The 18,213-nt window shown below is 37.9% G+C and overlaps 1 protein-coding gene across 1 annotated transcript; it reads right to left on the bottom strand.

The window, feature by feature from the left end:
• Positions 1-1,912: 1,912 nt before the first annotated feature.
• Positions 1,913-11,806, bottom strand: LOC139713557 (kynurenine formamidase-like). The gene is made up of 7 exons (XM_071625282.1): positions 11,650-11,806; positions 8,914-9,108; positions 7,881-7,971; positions 7,112-7,222; positions 6,666-6,720; positions 4,860-4,945; positions 1,913-1,989 (listed from the first exon to the last, which is right to left on the bottom strand). The coding sequence occupies exons 2-7, from the start codon at positions 8,986-8,988 to the stop codon at positions 1,913-1,915; spliced, it is 495 nt and encodes a 164-aa protein (XP_071481383.1). The 5' UTR covers positions 8,989-9,108; positions 11,650-11,806.
• Between the last annotated feature and the right edge of the window lie 6,407 nt (positions 11,807-18,213).

The raw sequence follows: 18,213 nt of genomic DNA, 5'->3' as shown, positions 1-18,213 counted from the left end.
AAAAAAATTACAACGGGGCCCTACGCAATGATATCTTTTAAAATATTGCATCAATCTAAATACAAATTCAGGGTATGAAACTATAACTCATTGCCCACATCTTACAGAAAACCCCATTTGATTTGCTTCAGTGGTCAAAGAGAAATGAGGAATTTTGTAGAGGATGTCGGGAATCTCTTTTGTCCAAGTTCTGTCTATTGTTCACACATAAAATCATCGAAGTGCTAAACTTCGAAGAATCAGACTCATGACATGCTTTATTACAATCCCCATTTTTCTGCGACCGCTTAACCAAATCAAATGGGGATTTCTGCAAAATAGAGCTAAGATGTTATATTTTAAGACCCTGAAGTAGCATTGAAAAAGAATAATCATATTGGATGTTATCAATGCGAAAATCTGATTGTAATTTTTGTGGGACATGCAGTATGTCCCTCAAAAATTAAAATCAAATTTTCGAATTGATAACATCCAAAATGATCGACCTGTCTAAGTGCTACTTCAGGGCCTTAAAATATAACATCTTAGCTCTATTTTGCAGAAAACCTCATTCAATTTGGTTAAGCGGTCACAGAGAAATGTAGATTGTTGTAAAGCATGTCATGAGTCTAATTTTCCAATTTTAGCAATTCAATGCTCTAGTGCGTGAATAATAGACAGAACTTGGACAAAAGAGATTCCCGACATCCTCTACAAAATTCCTCATTTCTCTTTGAAGACTGAAGCAAATTGGGGTTTTCTGTAAGATGTGGGCAATGAGTTTAGATAGTTTCATACCCTGAATTTGTATTTAGATTGATTCACTATTATTAAAGATATCATTGCAGGGGGTTCCGTTGTAATTTTTTTTGGGACATACTGTACAAGCACTTAAGTGCTTCCTACCTAGCCACATAAAATCCAAACACACAATATTGATTTGCAAAGGCACATTGTATTTAACATGCAATACATCTTATCCTTTCGTATTAAAGTGCCCATGCAGCTAGTAGCTTAATCTGCCAAGCTTTTTTCATCAGCATACAGTGCGGCTAAACAAGAAATGTTTGTGTACACAAAACTTTTGCGAAATTTGCAAGGAGCCTAGATTCACAAAAGCAGAATGCATGCGACAGTGTCTGTCAACATTATGCATTGAATGTGAATTTGTGAATGTTTCACGCCACTAAACAGGCTGTCGGCTCCAATCGCAAAAGTTTCAGGTCAAGAATGTCTCTGGCTTTAAGAGCAATCAAAATTTCACCTGGTGGTAGACCAGCAAGCCCACTCCGGTGAAGTAATGTGCCTCCGTGGTGACACAATAATGATAAGAATAGAACTACAGCTAATAATACTGTCAATGTCAATGTAATATTATTCAAGCGTCCAGACATCTGAGCTAATCAACGAAGACAGCATTCCAGTATGCTTGCTAATCACTGAATGAAGTAGAGTATACAAATAATGAATGTTTATGAGTGCAATGGACAGAATATTTCATGAGGTGAAAGATGAAATGATCCATTCAACTCAACGAGGCGCAGCCGAGTTGAATGTCTACAATGAAAATCAGCATCCACACCATCCAAAATAAAAGAATACCAGTGAGCTTTTGGAGTACCGTGCAACAATTGTAGCAGGAACAAAACAGCAGTACAATTAATGAATACTGTCAATATATTTCAACTTTTAGTTTTGAAACTATCACACGGTAGCCATCAAGACAACACACTCTTGGACGCCCTTGTAAACATACAGTCCCCTTTCTAGTGTTTTTACATTTATTTTATTCTTTTTGCACTTATCAGTTGATTGCTTTCGTGACTCACTGATGAACTCAGCAAATTTCCCAGAGTTCACAAAGATAGAATTACCCAATACAGAGGTTAGGAGATGATATGAAACAGGTAAAATAAACAAAACAAAACAAAAATCACCTTGTATCTGGAAATCTCTTGGCGGCAAACATAACACCCTGTTCAATTTCTGCCACTATGTCAGCCACTGAACCTGCAAGACAGAAAAAAAATGCATCTGAGCATGACCTTTGCAATGTGAAGGGTGGGGTTCCATGACATTTGCTCCTGCGACAATCGCTCCAATGAAATATCTGCACACTAGACCAAGCATAAATTCTACCCTGAAACATAACCTTAAGCCTAATCCTGTAAATCCTTGCACGAAACTAAACCTTAAACCCTATCACAACCCTAACCCTAACCCTAAGTCCTTGGAGAAAATAGACCGGAGCAATTGTTGCAGGAGCAAATGTTGTTACTATTGGGTGGATTTGTAAGGCGAGGTATGTGCACATACAGGTAGGATTCACAAGATCTCTAGAAGCTGTCAGAAAGAACACATCTTTACACTACATGGTGTAGTCTGGTGTACATTGTACCTGAATCTATAAATTGTATGTGTGTTTGCGCGTGTGTGTGTGGTACATGATTGTCAATGTGTGTTTGGAGATGTGTGTAAACCAACGAGAAATTACTGTAAAAGTGGATATTTTCGCGCGACTAATTTTTCGCGCTCGGCGGGGTAAGAAGAGTTTCGCGCGATTTTACTGGAACATATGGCAAACAAAATATTTGCGTGCTATTATTATCGCGCTTTTTTGAGATGCGCGAAATGCGTGAAAATTTCTCACTTTTACCGTAAATGGATGTGTATGACCCACCTGTGCATACCGTGCGATTGTATGTGTTCATGACAAAAGTATCCAGCTATTTTACTGTATATGCATGATTATCAGACAAAACATTTATTTGATGAATATCATCCTATCATTTGTACAATATGGATGTCATGCAACAAGGCACATTTCCTCAATGTCCTCAAAAAAAGAAAGGAAAAAAAAGCTGGGCACATCAAAATTTCGGCAACATTAAAAAAAAAATTTATTGAATCAATTGAACTCTTTACTTCTGAGATGTGATAGCTTCCCATAACACTCACTACATGGTGCACCCAGTTCCCACAGGGGCCATCCCACAAGCTCAGCACCCATGAGTCATACAGTCCACAAGCTAGACACTACAGTTAAACAGGCCTATGAGCTAGATACAAAGCGAATAAGGCCCACAAACTTGACACAAGCACCTAGCACATACAGAAATGAACAGCTTTCCAGGCATTGTTGACACTTTTGCCCAAAGGGATCTCAACTCCATGCTATGATCCTCAGAGCAGAGAATGGAGTTGACATCCAGAGGGACTGCAATATCTACAATGCTTAAAATAAAAGCACTCCACATTTGTTTTATAATTATACTGAATAAAATAAAACAAAATTTTATTTGGTTGATCATGTTTGCACTAACCAGTTCCCAGGCCCTGCCATAGGAGCTTACATGACAAGGGTCACTTTTCGCTCTATTGAAGAAGCCATAAATAATCATCAAGACACATAACATGTACAGATGTCTGCATATATGTCCTGCACCCTATGTAAAAAATAGAGGGCAATTTAGTACTACTGGGGTGATTTGGTAATTTGAGGCAGTTTGGGTACTATGGCACAGTTTGGTACCATGGGGCTGAATGCACTTGTTGAATTTATGTTCCTGCTTTCAACCAATCAGAATGAAGGATTTATCAAATGAGATACCTAATAACTTATATTAAATTGTAAATTCTTTATCTCTCCCCTCCCCTTCAACAAAACAGAGTAAAAAAAAAACTAGAAATGTCGCTATGGCGACTGGTATGCCTCCGCCATAATGCATGGTTCTCTCAATAGGTGTATAGTACAATGTCTTCACAATGTGTGATGACAGTTTCACATAACTGGCAAAATATTGAAATGACAGGTTTGTCAGAAATGTTTTGAATGTTCACTTTCTTTGAACTAGGTTTGCTATAATTGTCTAAGAGTGCAGGTACATGTATTTGGGGAATTGAGGATTTTTACTTGACTTTTGACTGACCCTTTTATATTACAGTTTATGCATTGAGTGATTTTCAAGGTATGAAGAAAAAGTGTAATTACAGTATAAAATAAATAATGAAATTTTGAGGCGTTGACCTTGACCTTTGACCCCTGACTATTGACCCATGACCCTAAATTCCCTAGATAATCCCTGCCAGTCAGTGCATGCGTATGTACCAAGTTCCATGAAGATACATTGAACCATTTGCGAGAAAAGTGAAATTGTAACATTTTCATCTGACCTTTGACCTTTTGACCTTTGACCTTATGACATGAAACACTCTCTGGAGAATCTTTACGCAGTAGTACATGTTTACACTTAGTTTCAAGAAAATACCTTTGGGCATTGCATAGATATGGGGGAAATAGCAACATTTTTAGCATTTGACCTTCACCTTTTGACCTTCGACCTCTTGCCAATTTCACTAAAAAAACTACTCAGCTAATTGCCCCATCATACTTCATCCTTGGACCAAGTTTGGCGAAAGCTGCTTCATCTAGTTTTGAGTTATCGCGTAAACAGCTAAATTTTAGGATTTGACCTTGATCTTTGACCTTTGACCTATGTCCGATTTCACTCAAAAACTAATCAAGTAATTGTCCCACCATACATCATCCTCAGACAAAGTTTGGTGAAATTTGCTTGATCCAGTCTTGAGTTATCACATAAACGGATACAATTTCATGATTTGACCTTGACCTTTGACCTTTGGCCTTTGGCCGATTTCACCCAAAATCTAATCAAGTAATTGCCTCATCATACTTTATACTTGCACCAAGTTTGGTAAAATTCCAGTCAATATTACTCAAGTTATCGCATAAACGAATGCTGACGGAAGTACGTACAGACGTATGTACGGACGGACGGACGGACAACCCGAAAACATAATGACTCTGGCACCACTTTGTGGCAGAGGCATAAAAAGGAGAAGGAAAGAAAAGTACTCACATCTTGGTGCTAGTGTGTACTCCATAACACAAACAACAACTCCATGCTTGATGAGAGGAGGGATGACCAGGGCATTGTTCTCTTTCCTGCCAGGGGGAGAATGCAATCATCACATTTTAGTGAAAGGCCTTTCCTAAATCTCTATTACCCAATTGCCCTGACATAAGGAGATGTGAATTAGATAATTACATGTAAACATGTATACTGGTATTTACAGTGGAATCTAATTTCATCAAGATTTGAGTATCCCCTAAAAATATTACATTGGTAGCAGTTTATAAACTACAACATGTCCCTGATGACTGTCTGCAAGACATAATGAATTGTTAATCATACAGTAAAGATTGCTAAGATACCATACATGAAATACATTGTATACTCTTATGACACAAAAAAATGAAGCAAATGTATAACAATATAAATGATTGTCAATGAGCCTTTCCTGCAAATATTAGGTATTACAATCAATTAGTGGTATTTACTGCTATTTGTAATGTTTTAAAGATTATCTATCTAGACTGGCTTTAATCTTTCATGACTATTCATACAGTTCTAAGATTTTAATCTTTCATCAGTATTTGTACAGTTCCATGATTTTAATCTTTCATCAGTATTCGTACAGTTCTATGATTTTAAAAAGTATTGATCACTGAATGCTCATACAGCTTTCCCTCTACAGCAAAAGAAATTACAGGGATTGTATCAAGCTTTTAACTAGAGGAAAACTCTGGATTTGATGACACACAAGCTGATATAATTAAACTTGGTAATTCATGTCATCTGTTATCCCCTGAGTAAAATTTTAATCACTTTATATATGCTGGTGTTATTTATGATGATCTAAAAATAACAAGGTTTGTACCTACTTACAGAAATGGCAAAAAGAAAAGGGAGATTAAAGAAATATGTTTCAAATTTTAACCAATATTGTAATCTGGGGCATGCCCTCCATAACAAAACAAAATTTCACAATTCTTTCATTCCTTTTTTTTTCCAGTATAATGCTTGTGTATGTCCTAAGGTGGAAGGATTTTAATGACCTTACAAAACACTGCATGGCAAAGGTAAAAAAAGGAGATAATATTCATGGTTACAGGTTGATTCTTGTTGTTTTGATACTAATTGGACAGAAAATAACATCAGCACTATGTTTCAAGAGGGAAAGGAGTTGCTGTACATGACAAGGCTGAAATACACTTTAATGATAGCCGTCTGACAAATTCATATTTCAATCAAACATGTGTCATACCTCGCCCTACCAATATTTCCATGAAGTTGAAAAAGACACACCAATAGGACAAATGTGGTGGGTGCTATTCACTGGAAAACAACACATGGGGGGGGGAATAGATCCCACAGGCTTGAACACCCAACTCAGCTTATAAAGTAATGATGATTCGGGCTTAGTGGAAATCTCTCTAGTGCCCCTTGATGGTGGATATAGGGATACCACTTCTTGACATACTACTTACCTGGTACACCACAGCTGGCAATAAAAATAAAAATTACAAAATGCATATATTTGGCACTAAGCGACAACTCTGCCGAATAGGCCTTGTTGGGGACCACATGTACTTTTGTAATGTCTCAGCAAAGCCTTCCCTCCAGTACAAGTTCTTCCACATTTGATAAAATTTGATTTCACATATGATTAAATATCTTATACAAAGTATAGGGAAGAGTGACAAAGGAGGTTGGACAAAGATAGAATGCAATACTTCATTACATGAATAAATCATTTGTTGAAACAATTGTACCCTCTTTTAGATTAAGAAAAGAAGAGAGTAAGAACAAAACATGTCACACCTCACTGATTCCTCTTGCCAATAGCCACCGTGCAGGAACAACAATACTGGATCATCTGTAACAGTTCAGCAAGCATGAAAATATACAACATGTAGTGTTTCATAAATTTGGGACTTCAAAGGTAATGTGAAGACAGCTTGTATTAAAATGAAAAGTGTTTAAGACTGCTCTTGGCTACACAATTTACACAAAATGTTTGCCTCAAAGCAACTCACTATGTTAAGAATAACTAACTTTGGAAAATCTGTGTTAAGATTCCCTGCCTGATCAGAGGGCATTAAAGAGGGTTTTTTTTTTTTTTACATGTATATAAGTGGCCTCCAGAGCAAAGCAATTCATTGGCTGTCATGACAAATGAGGCACTGTACACTATCACATACACACACAAAATAATAAAATAATCAGCAAACACTAAAGATGCATGAAGCAACAATGCAAAACAATACCTTTTTCATGGTTGTCTGGATAATACAGATCGCATTTCTGTCGGTCGTTTGTTCCATATTTCACGTTCAGATCAGAGTGCAAATCAGCCCTTGACCTACATTTCTCTGACTCTGGACAAATAGAAGAGAACAAGGAAAATACAAGTTATTTCTACACAAAGGGAAAGCCTGAATGGTTGCACATTACAAGTCTGTCACCCATGAGTCATACAGCCCATGAGACATACAGTCCACAAATTCGACACCAAGCAATATAAGGCCCATGAGTCCGAAACTAGGCAAACAAGACCCACGAGTCCGACACTCATTAATGCAGTGTCCCTCTCGTGAGACGACTTTTTAGCCCAGTGTCAGACTCATGGGCTGTATGACTCATGGATATTTTTTCAATGTTAAACTCATGGGCTGTACGACTCGTGGGTGTCCAGTTCATAGGATGACCCTGCCTGAACGTCAACCCTCTCTTGGAAGCTGTCACTGAAAGAACGGGAAGTGATAGAAAAGAATCAATCTCTTGGGTACAAGTATTTTGCTTTGATTAAAATTTGGAAGTTCTTACTCTACCTCACTGCGCATTACATTTGTCAGTATCCTGGTCACAAGACTTTGAATTACAATCATTTTCTTTATGAAACCTAATGGATTCACCATACAATCCAAGTCAGTATTTGGAGCAGTCTCATAAAATTATTCTTTGCAAGCCCTACAAAGGTGTGTATATTACAAGACCCCAATGTTTCATCAGACAATGCAAAAGCACACTGCTTACCTCTGTCTGACGACTCAATGAAGTCAACAAGCGCTGCATGTGGATCTAAACGCCTGCACCACTGGCTGGGGGAATACTGTACATCAAGGTCCTGAGAACATGAAAGATTTCATACAGGTTATGATGGGCCATGGATGACAATATTATACGCATGGACTGAACAAACACGTCATGAGCCATACAGTGTTGTGCTTTAAGATACAATGCATATTTGGCCAGACCAGGACCCTGTTGCATAAAAGTTAAGATCAAACAGAAGTCAGAAAATCAAATATAAGTCTCTGAATACTCAATTTTGATTGGCTGTTACCTTCTTGTGTTCGATTTTCTGACTTATGGTTGACTGCATCTTTTTATGCAACACGGTCCAGGTTTCATTACCACTTTGATTGGGAACATGAATCAATTTCAAACAACTAAAAGTGTAATTAAACACCAGCTGTCTACTTAAGTTTCATAGAGAGAAAAATCATACACACAGAAGAGCAGAGGTTTCATCAAAACTGTTAAAAAAAATATTAAAAAATCATGGGATTTCAGAGTTTTACAATGTTCTCACAAAAGAGTGATACAATGAGTAGCAACAACATAGAAAATTATCATTAGAAGAGATATGTGTAGTGGCATCACCTCACCAGTTTTCTTCTGTTTAGCAGGGTAAAAACTAGTTAGTGATAGGGTTAGAGTAAAGATTAGGGTGAGGGTCAGAGTCGGGATTGCAAGTCGGCTAAGGGGTAATTGTCCTAGAATAATTCAGAGAAGGCACTACTTCTACTTTCTTCTTCTTCTTCATCTTCTGCCTCTTCCTCTTCCTCCTCCTCCTCCACTGCTGGTCTAGTACAGTATAATCATACTTCATGCTATGCAAGTGCTAGGTGCACCTGAATTGTACAACAACAACAACAACAAAAACAAAAATGTCAGGTTTCTAAACACATCATAATTGTGCCATGGTTACAATAAATGAAGCTAGTGAAGTCCAAAAGTGTGGTACATAACAAAGAACCATGGAGTGGATATCAGTATTATCTACCTCCTTCACGCAGTCTGCGGCATTGGGTCCAGGCGTGGCTAGCTGCTCTCCAGCAATCGGACCACCAAAAGGCATCTTGACCAGAGATATTCAGTGTGTGACGGCAGCACTTGAAGAACGGCAGTGTCAGTGGCAGATTTGATCATTTCCACAAGGCCAGGGAAAAGACTATAAGTCTATTGATCAAAATCTAGTCTGCAAGAGACAATGTTAACAGTATTAACATTAAAATAATCAAATAACCTGCCCTGCCACACTGGACTAGATTTACAGACTATAGAGTCCCTGATCTGACACACTGGAGAAACTGTAACCTATATAGTAGTGTATTTGTTTAAAAGACATAATCATTTGCAAACACAAGATTACTCATAGTAAAAAGGTGCAAAACATCTGTACAACCATATATCAGTGCATCTCAAAACCAATAAAATATCAAATGGACTGATTTTTCCAGTACACACTACATGTAATACACGCGAGTTCGGCTGATATTGGGGGTAAGGTATTACAGTTTTGGAAGTTATCCTGGTTCTGTCCAAATTTGAAGTTTGGACACATTGCGGTACACAGAAAAATAATGAGTAGTGTATAGGTCTACCAACAGTTTTTAGAGTATATCATCAGTAACAAAACACTATTCTGCAAGAGGGCAAGACTTCCTCAATTATATCCCCCCCCCCACCCATATCCAACCACCTCCCCAATTTGAGTACGTGCATTCAATCTGCGTAGAGTGCCATGGCAAATTCGGGGGGGGGGGGGGGGGGGGGGCATAATAAAGTCTTTACTTTAAAGAGAAATTCCAGTTCAGATAAGAATGTGAAATCTAACCGGTACAATAGTCAAAATTTGATCCAAATAGAATAAAAACTAGAGAAGTTATGAAATTGTGAAGTTTTGCTATTTTTTGCAGAACAGTTCTCGTACCCCTGAATTAAATGCAAATGAGTGAGCTGATGATGTCATCACATCATAACTTTCAATTAATCTTCTAATAAAAAATCAAAACAATTTCATGTATTCATTAGTAGAATGAAAAACATGATGTTATTTCTGGTTGAATAACTTATATCCTGGTTAGAAACAATAACACCATTGGTACACATTATGATTTGAGACTGGGGCATTATTGCATATTTGAATGAAAAATGGGGAATTGCACAATTTTATGAAGAATGAGTCTGTAGCAAGTTGTGAAAGGATGACATTATCATTTCACCATTTGCGTAATAATACCAACTGTAATTTGGAACTGTTCCCCAAAAATTTAGTGAAACTTAAAATTGTGATAACTTCCTTTAATATGTTCATCCAATTTTGATAAAATTTTAATTGCTGTGCTGAGAAAATTATACTCTTTGTTTTCAGATTAACATTCAACTGCACTGGAGTTCCCCTTTAAGAGTTTACACTACCCAGTACAATCTCTGCAAAGTAAATTTGCCCTGCTTTACAAATATAACAACCACTTCCATCACATAGATTTCCATTTGATTACAATTACCACTTCACATTTACTGAGTAGCATCCCTGAATTTAATGCTCGTCAATACAATGGAATCGAGTATCACCTACTGGTAAAAAACTTATCTGGTAATCATGCGCCTTGTTAAAGTGGAGCCTGCTTAGTAGAAACTCTTTGGCCCGAATTCACGAAGGTGGTACAAATGAAACCATGGTTTATAAAACCATGGACAAAAACCATGGAGCACCAAGTGTCGCATGGAACATTTTGTTATGAAATTTCGTCGACAAAATGACCGTTTCGTTAGGAAATTATCATTTCATGGACGAAATGTTCATTTACTTACAAAATGTTGTCATTTCATTACAAAACAATCATTTCATGGACGAAATGACCAATTTTGTAACGAAATATTCCATGCGACACTTGGCGCTCCACAGTTTTTGTCCATGGTTTAAACCATGGTTTCATTTGCACCACCTTCGTGAATTCAGGCCATTTAAGTCTTACATTATACTATACAGCTGTAGGTCTAGACTAGATCCTAACACAGTGAAACTTGTAAGTTATACTTCTCTACTTCTACCAAGATCACACTCACAGCCCAGTCCCTTCTGTACATAGTAAAAGTAGAGACAATCCTTAAGTCAGTGGCAATTCCATGACAGCAGAGAAGTGAACTAATGTTAGGCTCCTACCTCATCTAGACTCGACTCTCTGTAGACTCTATATACACGTCTTCTTCATTGCAATCATGCCCACACCTTACGTCTTCAAGGTCAGTCTATTTGTCCCCACTTTTCTAGGTGCGTAGTAGATTCTACTCATGTTTACATAATAGAGTAGAGTCTAGAGTCTATTCATTGTTTGTATCTTCGATCCGACGAGCTTGCATTGTTGTCGCCAGCTGCTAGACGTCCCCCACCCTGCCAGCCCACTTTTCTTATCGATCGAATGGTAGGTACGACAGACAAGGAATTAAATACAGACCGATAGTACAACTGTATTAATTATACGGCAGTGGTCATCGCACTTATGAGTAAATTTAGGGGTTGGGAGACGACAAGTTTTCCTCCCGTTTGAGAGGCATGGGACTTCCGCTTAACGTGAGAAAGGTGGCTGGAATTGGCCAGAGAAATCGGCCCACATGAAACCCAATATGTGGGCATCGCACTAAACCATGCACACATACTAGTAACACTGATGTTACAATCTACAGCCGACACAGAACAAGTGGGCACACGCACGCACATAACAAATAAACTTACACGGCGATAAAAAGAACATAGCAGTCTAAAACGTCACTGTTTGGGCAAATAAAGGCAATCACTGGAACAAATCTTCGTAACTTTGGCCGAAACTTTTCGTTCATGTGATTTGTGAGTTCTGGTAAGGTCACGATACCTTGAATGCCGACGGGTACCAAATCCGCTACCAGTTTCAGCTCTCTAGACCTCGTATCACCTCCCCTCGGCAGATGCGCTCCCGATCCCGATCCTCTTAGCTGCCCGGCCCGCGTGCCGACTGCTGCCCTGGATGCACACCACGCCATGTGTACGCAGTAGTACCAAGGAGGTATTAAAAGGGCTCACACCCATAAATATTTCCCCATAGGGATGTGTGTTAAAAATAAAATTTCAAAAAATTCTGTAAAACAGCTGGGAGAAATGAGGTGTCTCAGCTTCACTAACCTGGATAAGTTAGATATACCCTTTCATCCATCCAATTCTCAGGGTGGATAGTTCAGTTCAAATTCTGTCCAGGGGTCCGCAAAGCCAGACTACGAGTTCTTATCACTCAAAAAATCACCCATTTTCCGTACACGTACCCAATGAAATATAGTCCCCTCAAATTCCACCAGAAAAGCTTTCATCTTCCAACCAAAATGTAATTTGTAGAGGAATTCATACTCAATATCTACAGCTATTCAGTTTTTTGCCAAACTACATCATTGATTTTTAATCAATTTTTTTCTTCATTTATTTTGGTATCTTTGGTACGAATTTGTGAAGGGGCCTGGGGCATTCCCTTGTATTTACGGGTGTGAGCCCTTAATTCGTTTTCCCAGCCGTTGCATCATCGTTGGAGCAAGGAGGTACATGTACTCAGGGAGGTGAGGTCACCTCCCTGATGTACTATGTACTAGGCGAGCCGAGCTAGTAGGAGTAGTACCTCCTTGGTTGGAGTGTTGGAGCAATGAGGTTCGAGAGATGGAGTTACAACTGACTATATATATAATTATTCAATCAGCTGTCAGTTTTCTATGGATGGACAAAAGAATTCCACAGGTGCATTTGTGCCTTTGATGTTCGATGCTTGAAGCCGCCATCTTTCTGAGCAATCTGAAGATTCATTTTTAACGCTAATTCAGGATGATATCGCCGGGTATATGCTGCTCGTTTATATATCAAATGCAATGAAATTTCACCTAATGATAAAGCATATAAAACAAAAGTCAATTCCGTTCGAAAATATGTGCAAAAGTGTAAATCGGAGCTGTATTTTGTGAAAGTGTTTGAAATTTTACCCTCATGGAAAGCCGGTATTATCACTTATCTCCTTATTTCCGCCAAATGAAACTATTATGGTATCATCTCGTTAGTATAGTTCTTCATAAATTGATGTGTCAGATTAGCGTACAGACACGTACAGTCGGGTAATTTTGATAGCTATTTCAGCAATATTTGAGCAATTTCTATTCGCGCACCCCCGTGCCTTTACCATTGTCTACCGCCCATCGTTTGTAAGTAGGGATAGCGAAAAGTAATTACCATCACAAAGACATATCATCTTCCTTGGAAAGTGGCTGGTGATTATGCAGTGAGACACGAGTCAATAATATTGTCTTCGCATCTGAGCGGCAGATCCAGTTTGACACATGCTGACTTCAAATATAGTTGAGAGGCGGCTTCGAGCATGGGATCAAAGCGAATAAGACTGTTGTGACTCCATTTCTCGAACCTCCTTGGTTGGAGTGAACAGCATCTGGGGAACAGCTAGCACTTTCATAGTCGACAAACTCATTTTATGATCATGTTTTTTTTTTTCAATGATATTTTATTCATACGCTCCAATCAAATAATACCAAAGACAGCATTTCAATTTTCGTATCACCAGCAGGGTATTGCATAATTAAGCATCAAACGTTTGCACTTCGGATTGAACCATATGGAGCTGCATTCATGATTGACGAAGCACACATTTTCATTCTTCAATGTAGGCCCTAACAATTCTATGTGGATATTTATATACATGTAAGTATATATAATTATATTTAACGAAAACAAGCCCATTACCAAGCCACAATAACAACAAAACGATCCACTGTTTCATTTTCCATCTGGGATATACTGTAGTTTAGATGGGCCATATTCAGCTGCACTACAGTTGGTCTTCCGGTGACATGACATTTGCTTCTGAGACAATTGCATGCACGGGTCTCATTTTCTCGGTCTTTTCTCGGACTTGGGGTTAGAGTTAGGATTTTGGTAGAGTTTTATAGGTTTAGTTTGATGTGAGGATTAGAGTTAGGGTTAGTGTGTAGAATTTTTGTTCGGCTTGGAGAGAAGATATTTCATGGGAGCAATTGTCGCAGGAGGAAATGCCATAGAACTGGGGGTGTTTCATCAATTTAGTCAGCGCTGACAATTTCTGCAAAATCCTTGGTTTTGATTGATGGCTAAGATACTCTGGTCACTGACTGTTACCACGGTGATTGTCAGAGACTGACAACTTATCAGCGCTGACCAACTTGATGAAACACCCCCCCCCCCCTTCCATCCGGGGTCTTGGGTCTTGCATGGGTCCAGTTGGATTTGATACGAGAGCATTTCACCGGGTTATGTATCGTGCTGCTCGATCTTCGCAATGAGTGAAGAGGGATGTGCATGGGTTGTGACTCTCATCCTTGGACCTATCAGATGGACAGCGTGTTTTAACGAATTGCCTCTTGCTATAGATGGAACGGTATGGGTAGGCCTATATGATTTATGCACAAAACATTGTTCAGTTACACGAGGCATTCGAACCGAGCCGTCCTGCCACGCACATCAAACTTATTATCATGGCTCATTCCTCCTATTGGGCTAAACCTCTTCGCCATCAAAAACCATTGAGGTCCTATTTTGATCCAAACCCGTTCCCCCTGCCAGCGCATAAACTCCTTGGATCCCCCATCCATACTGGTACATCCATAAAAACCTTCTATCCCATGCATGCAAGATTCTGTCGGTGACTTTATCTGTCAATCATTGTAAAATAGTATAGATGATAGTATAAAAGACATTGCAGGGAAGCATGCAAGTTATATACTCTGTCTAAAACATAGGGGAGAGCGCATGCATTATAATAAGATGTCTTTGGTTAAAAGTCCTGTTAACCTTTTTTGAGCAGTGATTTTAAAAATGTTTAAGATATCACTTTTGATGCATATGCGTAGGTCAGTTGTATCACAGAACATCCTACCATAAACAATAAAGCATAAAATATAAGGAGATATCAATCCTTTTTTTCATTAAACCATAATTAAAGACGGTTTAGTCTGGAAACATTTTCATTATAGCTATTGTTCATATTTTGTATATTTTACAAAAATTAACGTCGATTATACTGGTTCAAGTTTTTACATTGTTTCTATCCCTAGCTCACATTTTAGAACTATTTTGAAGCAATAATTCTGGGTTTTTTGTTTCATCTGCTAATGGTAGATTATGCCTTTAATAAAATACGTTTCGCAATGTTTGACAGATGATGTTACTGGCAGACTTAGGTTAGAATAAGTTTGGAAGGTTTGTGTGTGTACCCAAGCAACCTGAAGAGATCTAATGAATACTTACTACAAGAGGCATTTGATCACGTATATAAAGCTGATGATCAGGGTGTAAATCAATATCCTCAACATGTAATAGGGCCTATCGCACTCGATTATTATCAAACAGAACGCAAAAAAGAAGAAGAATAAATTAGAGTACGGTGTATCCATCAGGTCATATCAGGTGACGTGAAACTACATGTACCAGGTATGACAGTGTACTCGCACAGAAAATGAATGCTCTCTGGTGTGTGTTCCATTTTGGGAATGTTATCTCTTTTTCCGTTTCCCGTGTACATAACAATTATGCTTCATCCTCGCTTTCTATTATCAGATTCTGTAATCTCATCCATGTTGCGAGCCTATTTAATGTTCGATATATTCGTCTTCTCTTTTTTCGTTCCTATTCTGCTTTGTGTTAAATCGACTTTGCTGAAAAAAAAATACATACACAAAAGAAAACTTCAATTTGCATGTTATGTCTTAACATTGTCATTAAAATACTGATTCAACCAGGATGGGATGTATTGATGCATTATAATGGCAGTCAATGTGTTCAAAATCAATAATGAATCAACGTTATCACTGTTTTTTTTTGTTATGTTTCCGACAGTTGTGACCACAATTTTAAACGTCTTTAGGTTGATATACTAAATTGTAGTAGGCGTATCGATCATTGTAATGTTCAAAGTATAGATAAGAATGAAAGGAACGAAACAACATGGCTCCGAAATACCTATATCATGAAGAAGTGCAATTACTAGGCTATACAGAAACCAACTGTCATACAATTTAACTAACCCATTCTTATATAAACACGTCAAAAATCGAGACTAATGCAATCACCGTGCATTAACCTTTTCTTTCGTTCTCTCTCTCTCTCTCTCTCTCTCTCTCTCTCTCTCTCTGATTTACACACACATACACAGATGCATTGCCACATATGCACATTTCTTACTGGCAAGCTACTCTCGATCGGCTATCTAAATATCTTCATAGCCCCATGTGATCAAAGCTAACGTTGATTATGGTGTTGATATGTCGAAAACAAAATGTCGATGGAGGAATAATAAAATATGTGGTCATGTCATAGTCTGAAATCAATGTCATCGTATAGGTACTGTATGTGATCTATAGTTTTGTTGCTGTTCTTGCTCTTGCTCTTGTTCTTGTTCTTGTTCTTGTTCTTGCTTCTGCTGTCGTTGTTTTGAGTTTTGTTTTGTTTGTTTGTTTGTTTGTTTGTTTGTTTGTTTGTTTTTGCCATAGCATCTGTAAAGTGCTATCGATCGATCTGAATGTGGATGAAACCCGATCTATAGTTGATAGTATATTACGATCACGATATGTCTCGGAATTTTGATATTTTTTTTTAAGGCTCCTTGTAAGGATATCAAACAAGTACATGTATATCATGCCTGTTTCGAGCCACTATAGAAGTATGGATACCTTGGTGGCAAAAAATGTGTCATTTCGGCCACTTTGGAATCCATAAAATTTTAACTACTGCCTCTTAGTTCATGGTATATTCGTTTAATATCAAAACACAACAACTCATTAATGCACATGATACTCATGCAAACATACAATTTTTAAAAAAAAATCAGATTATACTCATAAGTATAATTTTCAACAACTACAATACTTGTAACAGACAATAGTCATGATTATCATACTACTTGCAGCAGATAGATTTCTTGATGCAGTTATGAACAATAAAATGTAGTGGGGTGAAAGTTATTATTGAACAACGTACAATGTATGTCTTATCACAAAGGGAACGTTTTTAGATATCGTGCGAATAACTCTACATAATATCAATATGCCCATAGTTATTCATCACAATGTTGTATGGGATAAGACCTGAATCAATTCAACAACGCAAATCTCTAAAGAAAAAGGGAAGCGTGTGTGTGTTATGTTTTGCTTTGTTTCCTTGTTTGTTGTTGTTGTTTGCGTAATGGATACATGATAATCTATTACCAATTTGTTCATATGGGAAACAAGATGACATCACATTGCACTGGCATTCCGCAATGAAATGAATGCTATGAACATGCGTCTATAAGGGGAAAAATCATACAGTCCTCATCAGAATTAATTGCAAGCACACACATGATAAAGGTATGAACTGAGTATTTCCAGGTTTTCTGTATTCCTATTATGCGCGATATTTTAAGTCTTTGGGATAAAAGGAGACACGATCCCAGATATAACACGTCTAATGAAGATATAAAATCACGTGTACGTTTGTGTGTGTGTGTGTCACGACGTACGTTTCCACTGCCTTAGAAATGCATGCAAATCCTTTCTCAGATTCATGAAATATTGTTGCACAGTACTGTAATAGAATTCACACCTGGTGCTGACACTCTACTGTATTTATGACTTACAGGCGACTCCCGTTACAACGAAGTCTTTGGGACCTGGAGTTTTCTTTTGTAAATTATAGGGGCCTATATATCTCCGAATATAATTATAAAGTGCATAAAGATATCTATGGTGACCTGGGGTCCTGAATTTTACTTCGTTGTATCCGAAATGTTGTGATAGCCGTGTTCGATATGATGGGAGTGCACTGTATACTGTTAAGACAGTTTTCAAATCACTCTGACAAAACTTTTCGGAAACACAGGCATAATTTACCATTTGCAGATGAAACAAAAAACCCAGCATTCGTGCTTTAAAATAGTTCTAAAATGTGAGTTAGGGATAGAAACAACCACTGTAAAAATTTGAATCCGCGAATCGATGTTAAGTGTTGTTATATGCACAAAATGTGAACGGTTAGTTATGATAAAAATGTTTCCAGACTAAACCGTCTACAGTTACGGTTTATTGAGAAAACACTGATATCTCCTAATATTTTAGGCTTTATTGGGAAAATCTTACATGGTAGGATGTTTTGTGATACAACAGACCTGTGACATATGCATCATATGTGATGTCTTGAACATTTTTAAAATCACTGCTCCCAAAGGTAAACTGGACCTTTAATACACATTTTTCTCACTAAACCTGTTAT

Source organism: Diadema antillarum, unplaced genomic scaffold (assembly GCF_040938485.1).
Source record: "Diadema antillarum isolate AM-2024a unplaced genomic scaffold, OU_Dant_1.0 scf00000044, whole genome shotgun sequence".
NCBI lineage: Eukaryota > Metazoa > Echinodermata > Echinoidea > Diadematoida > Diadematidae > Diadema > Diadema antillarum.
Note: the sequence above shows the minus strand (reverse complement) of the source record. Positions and strands in the feature narration are given on the sequence as shown.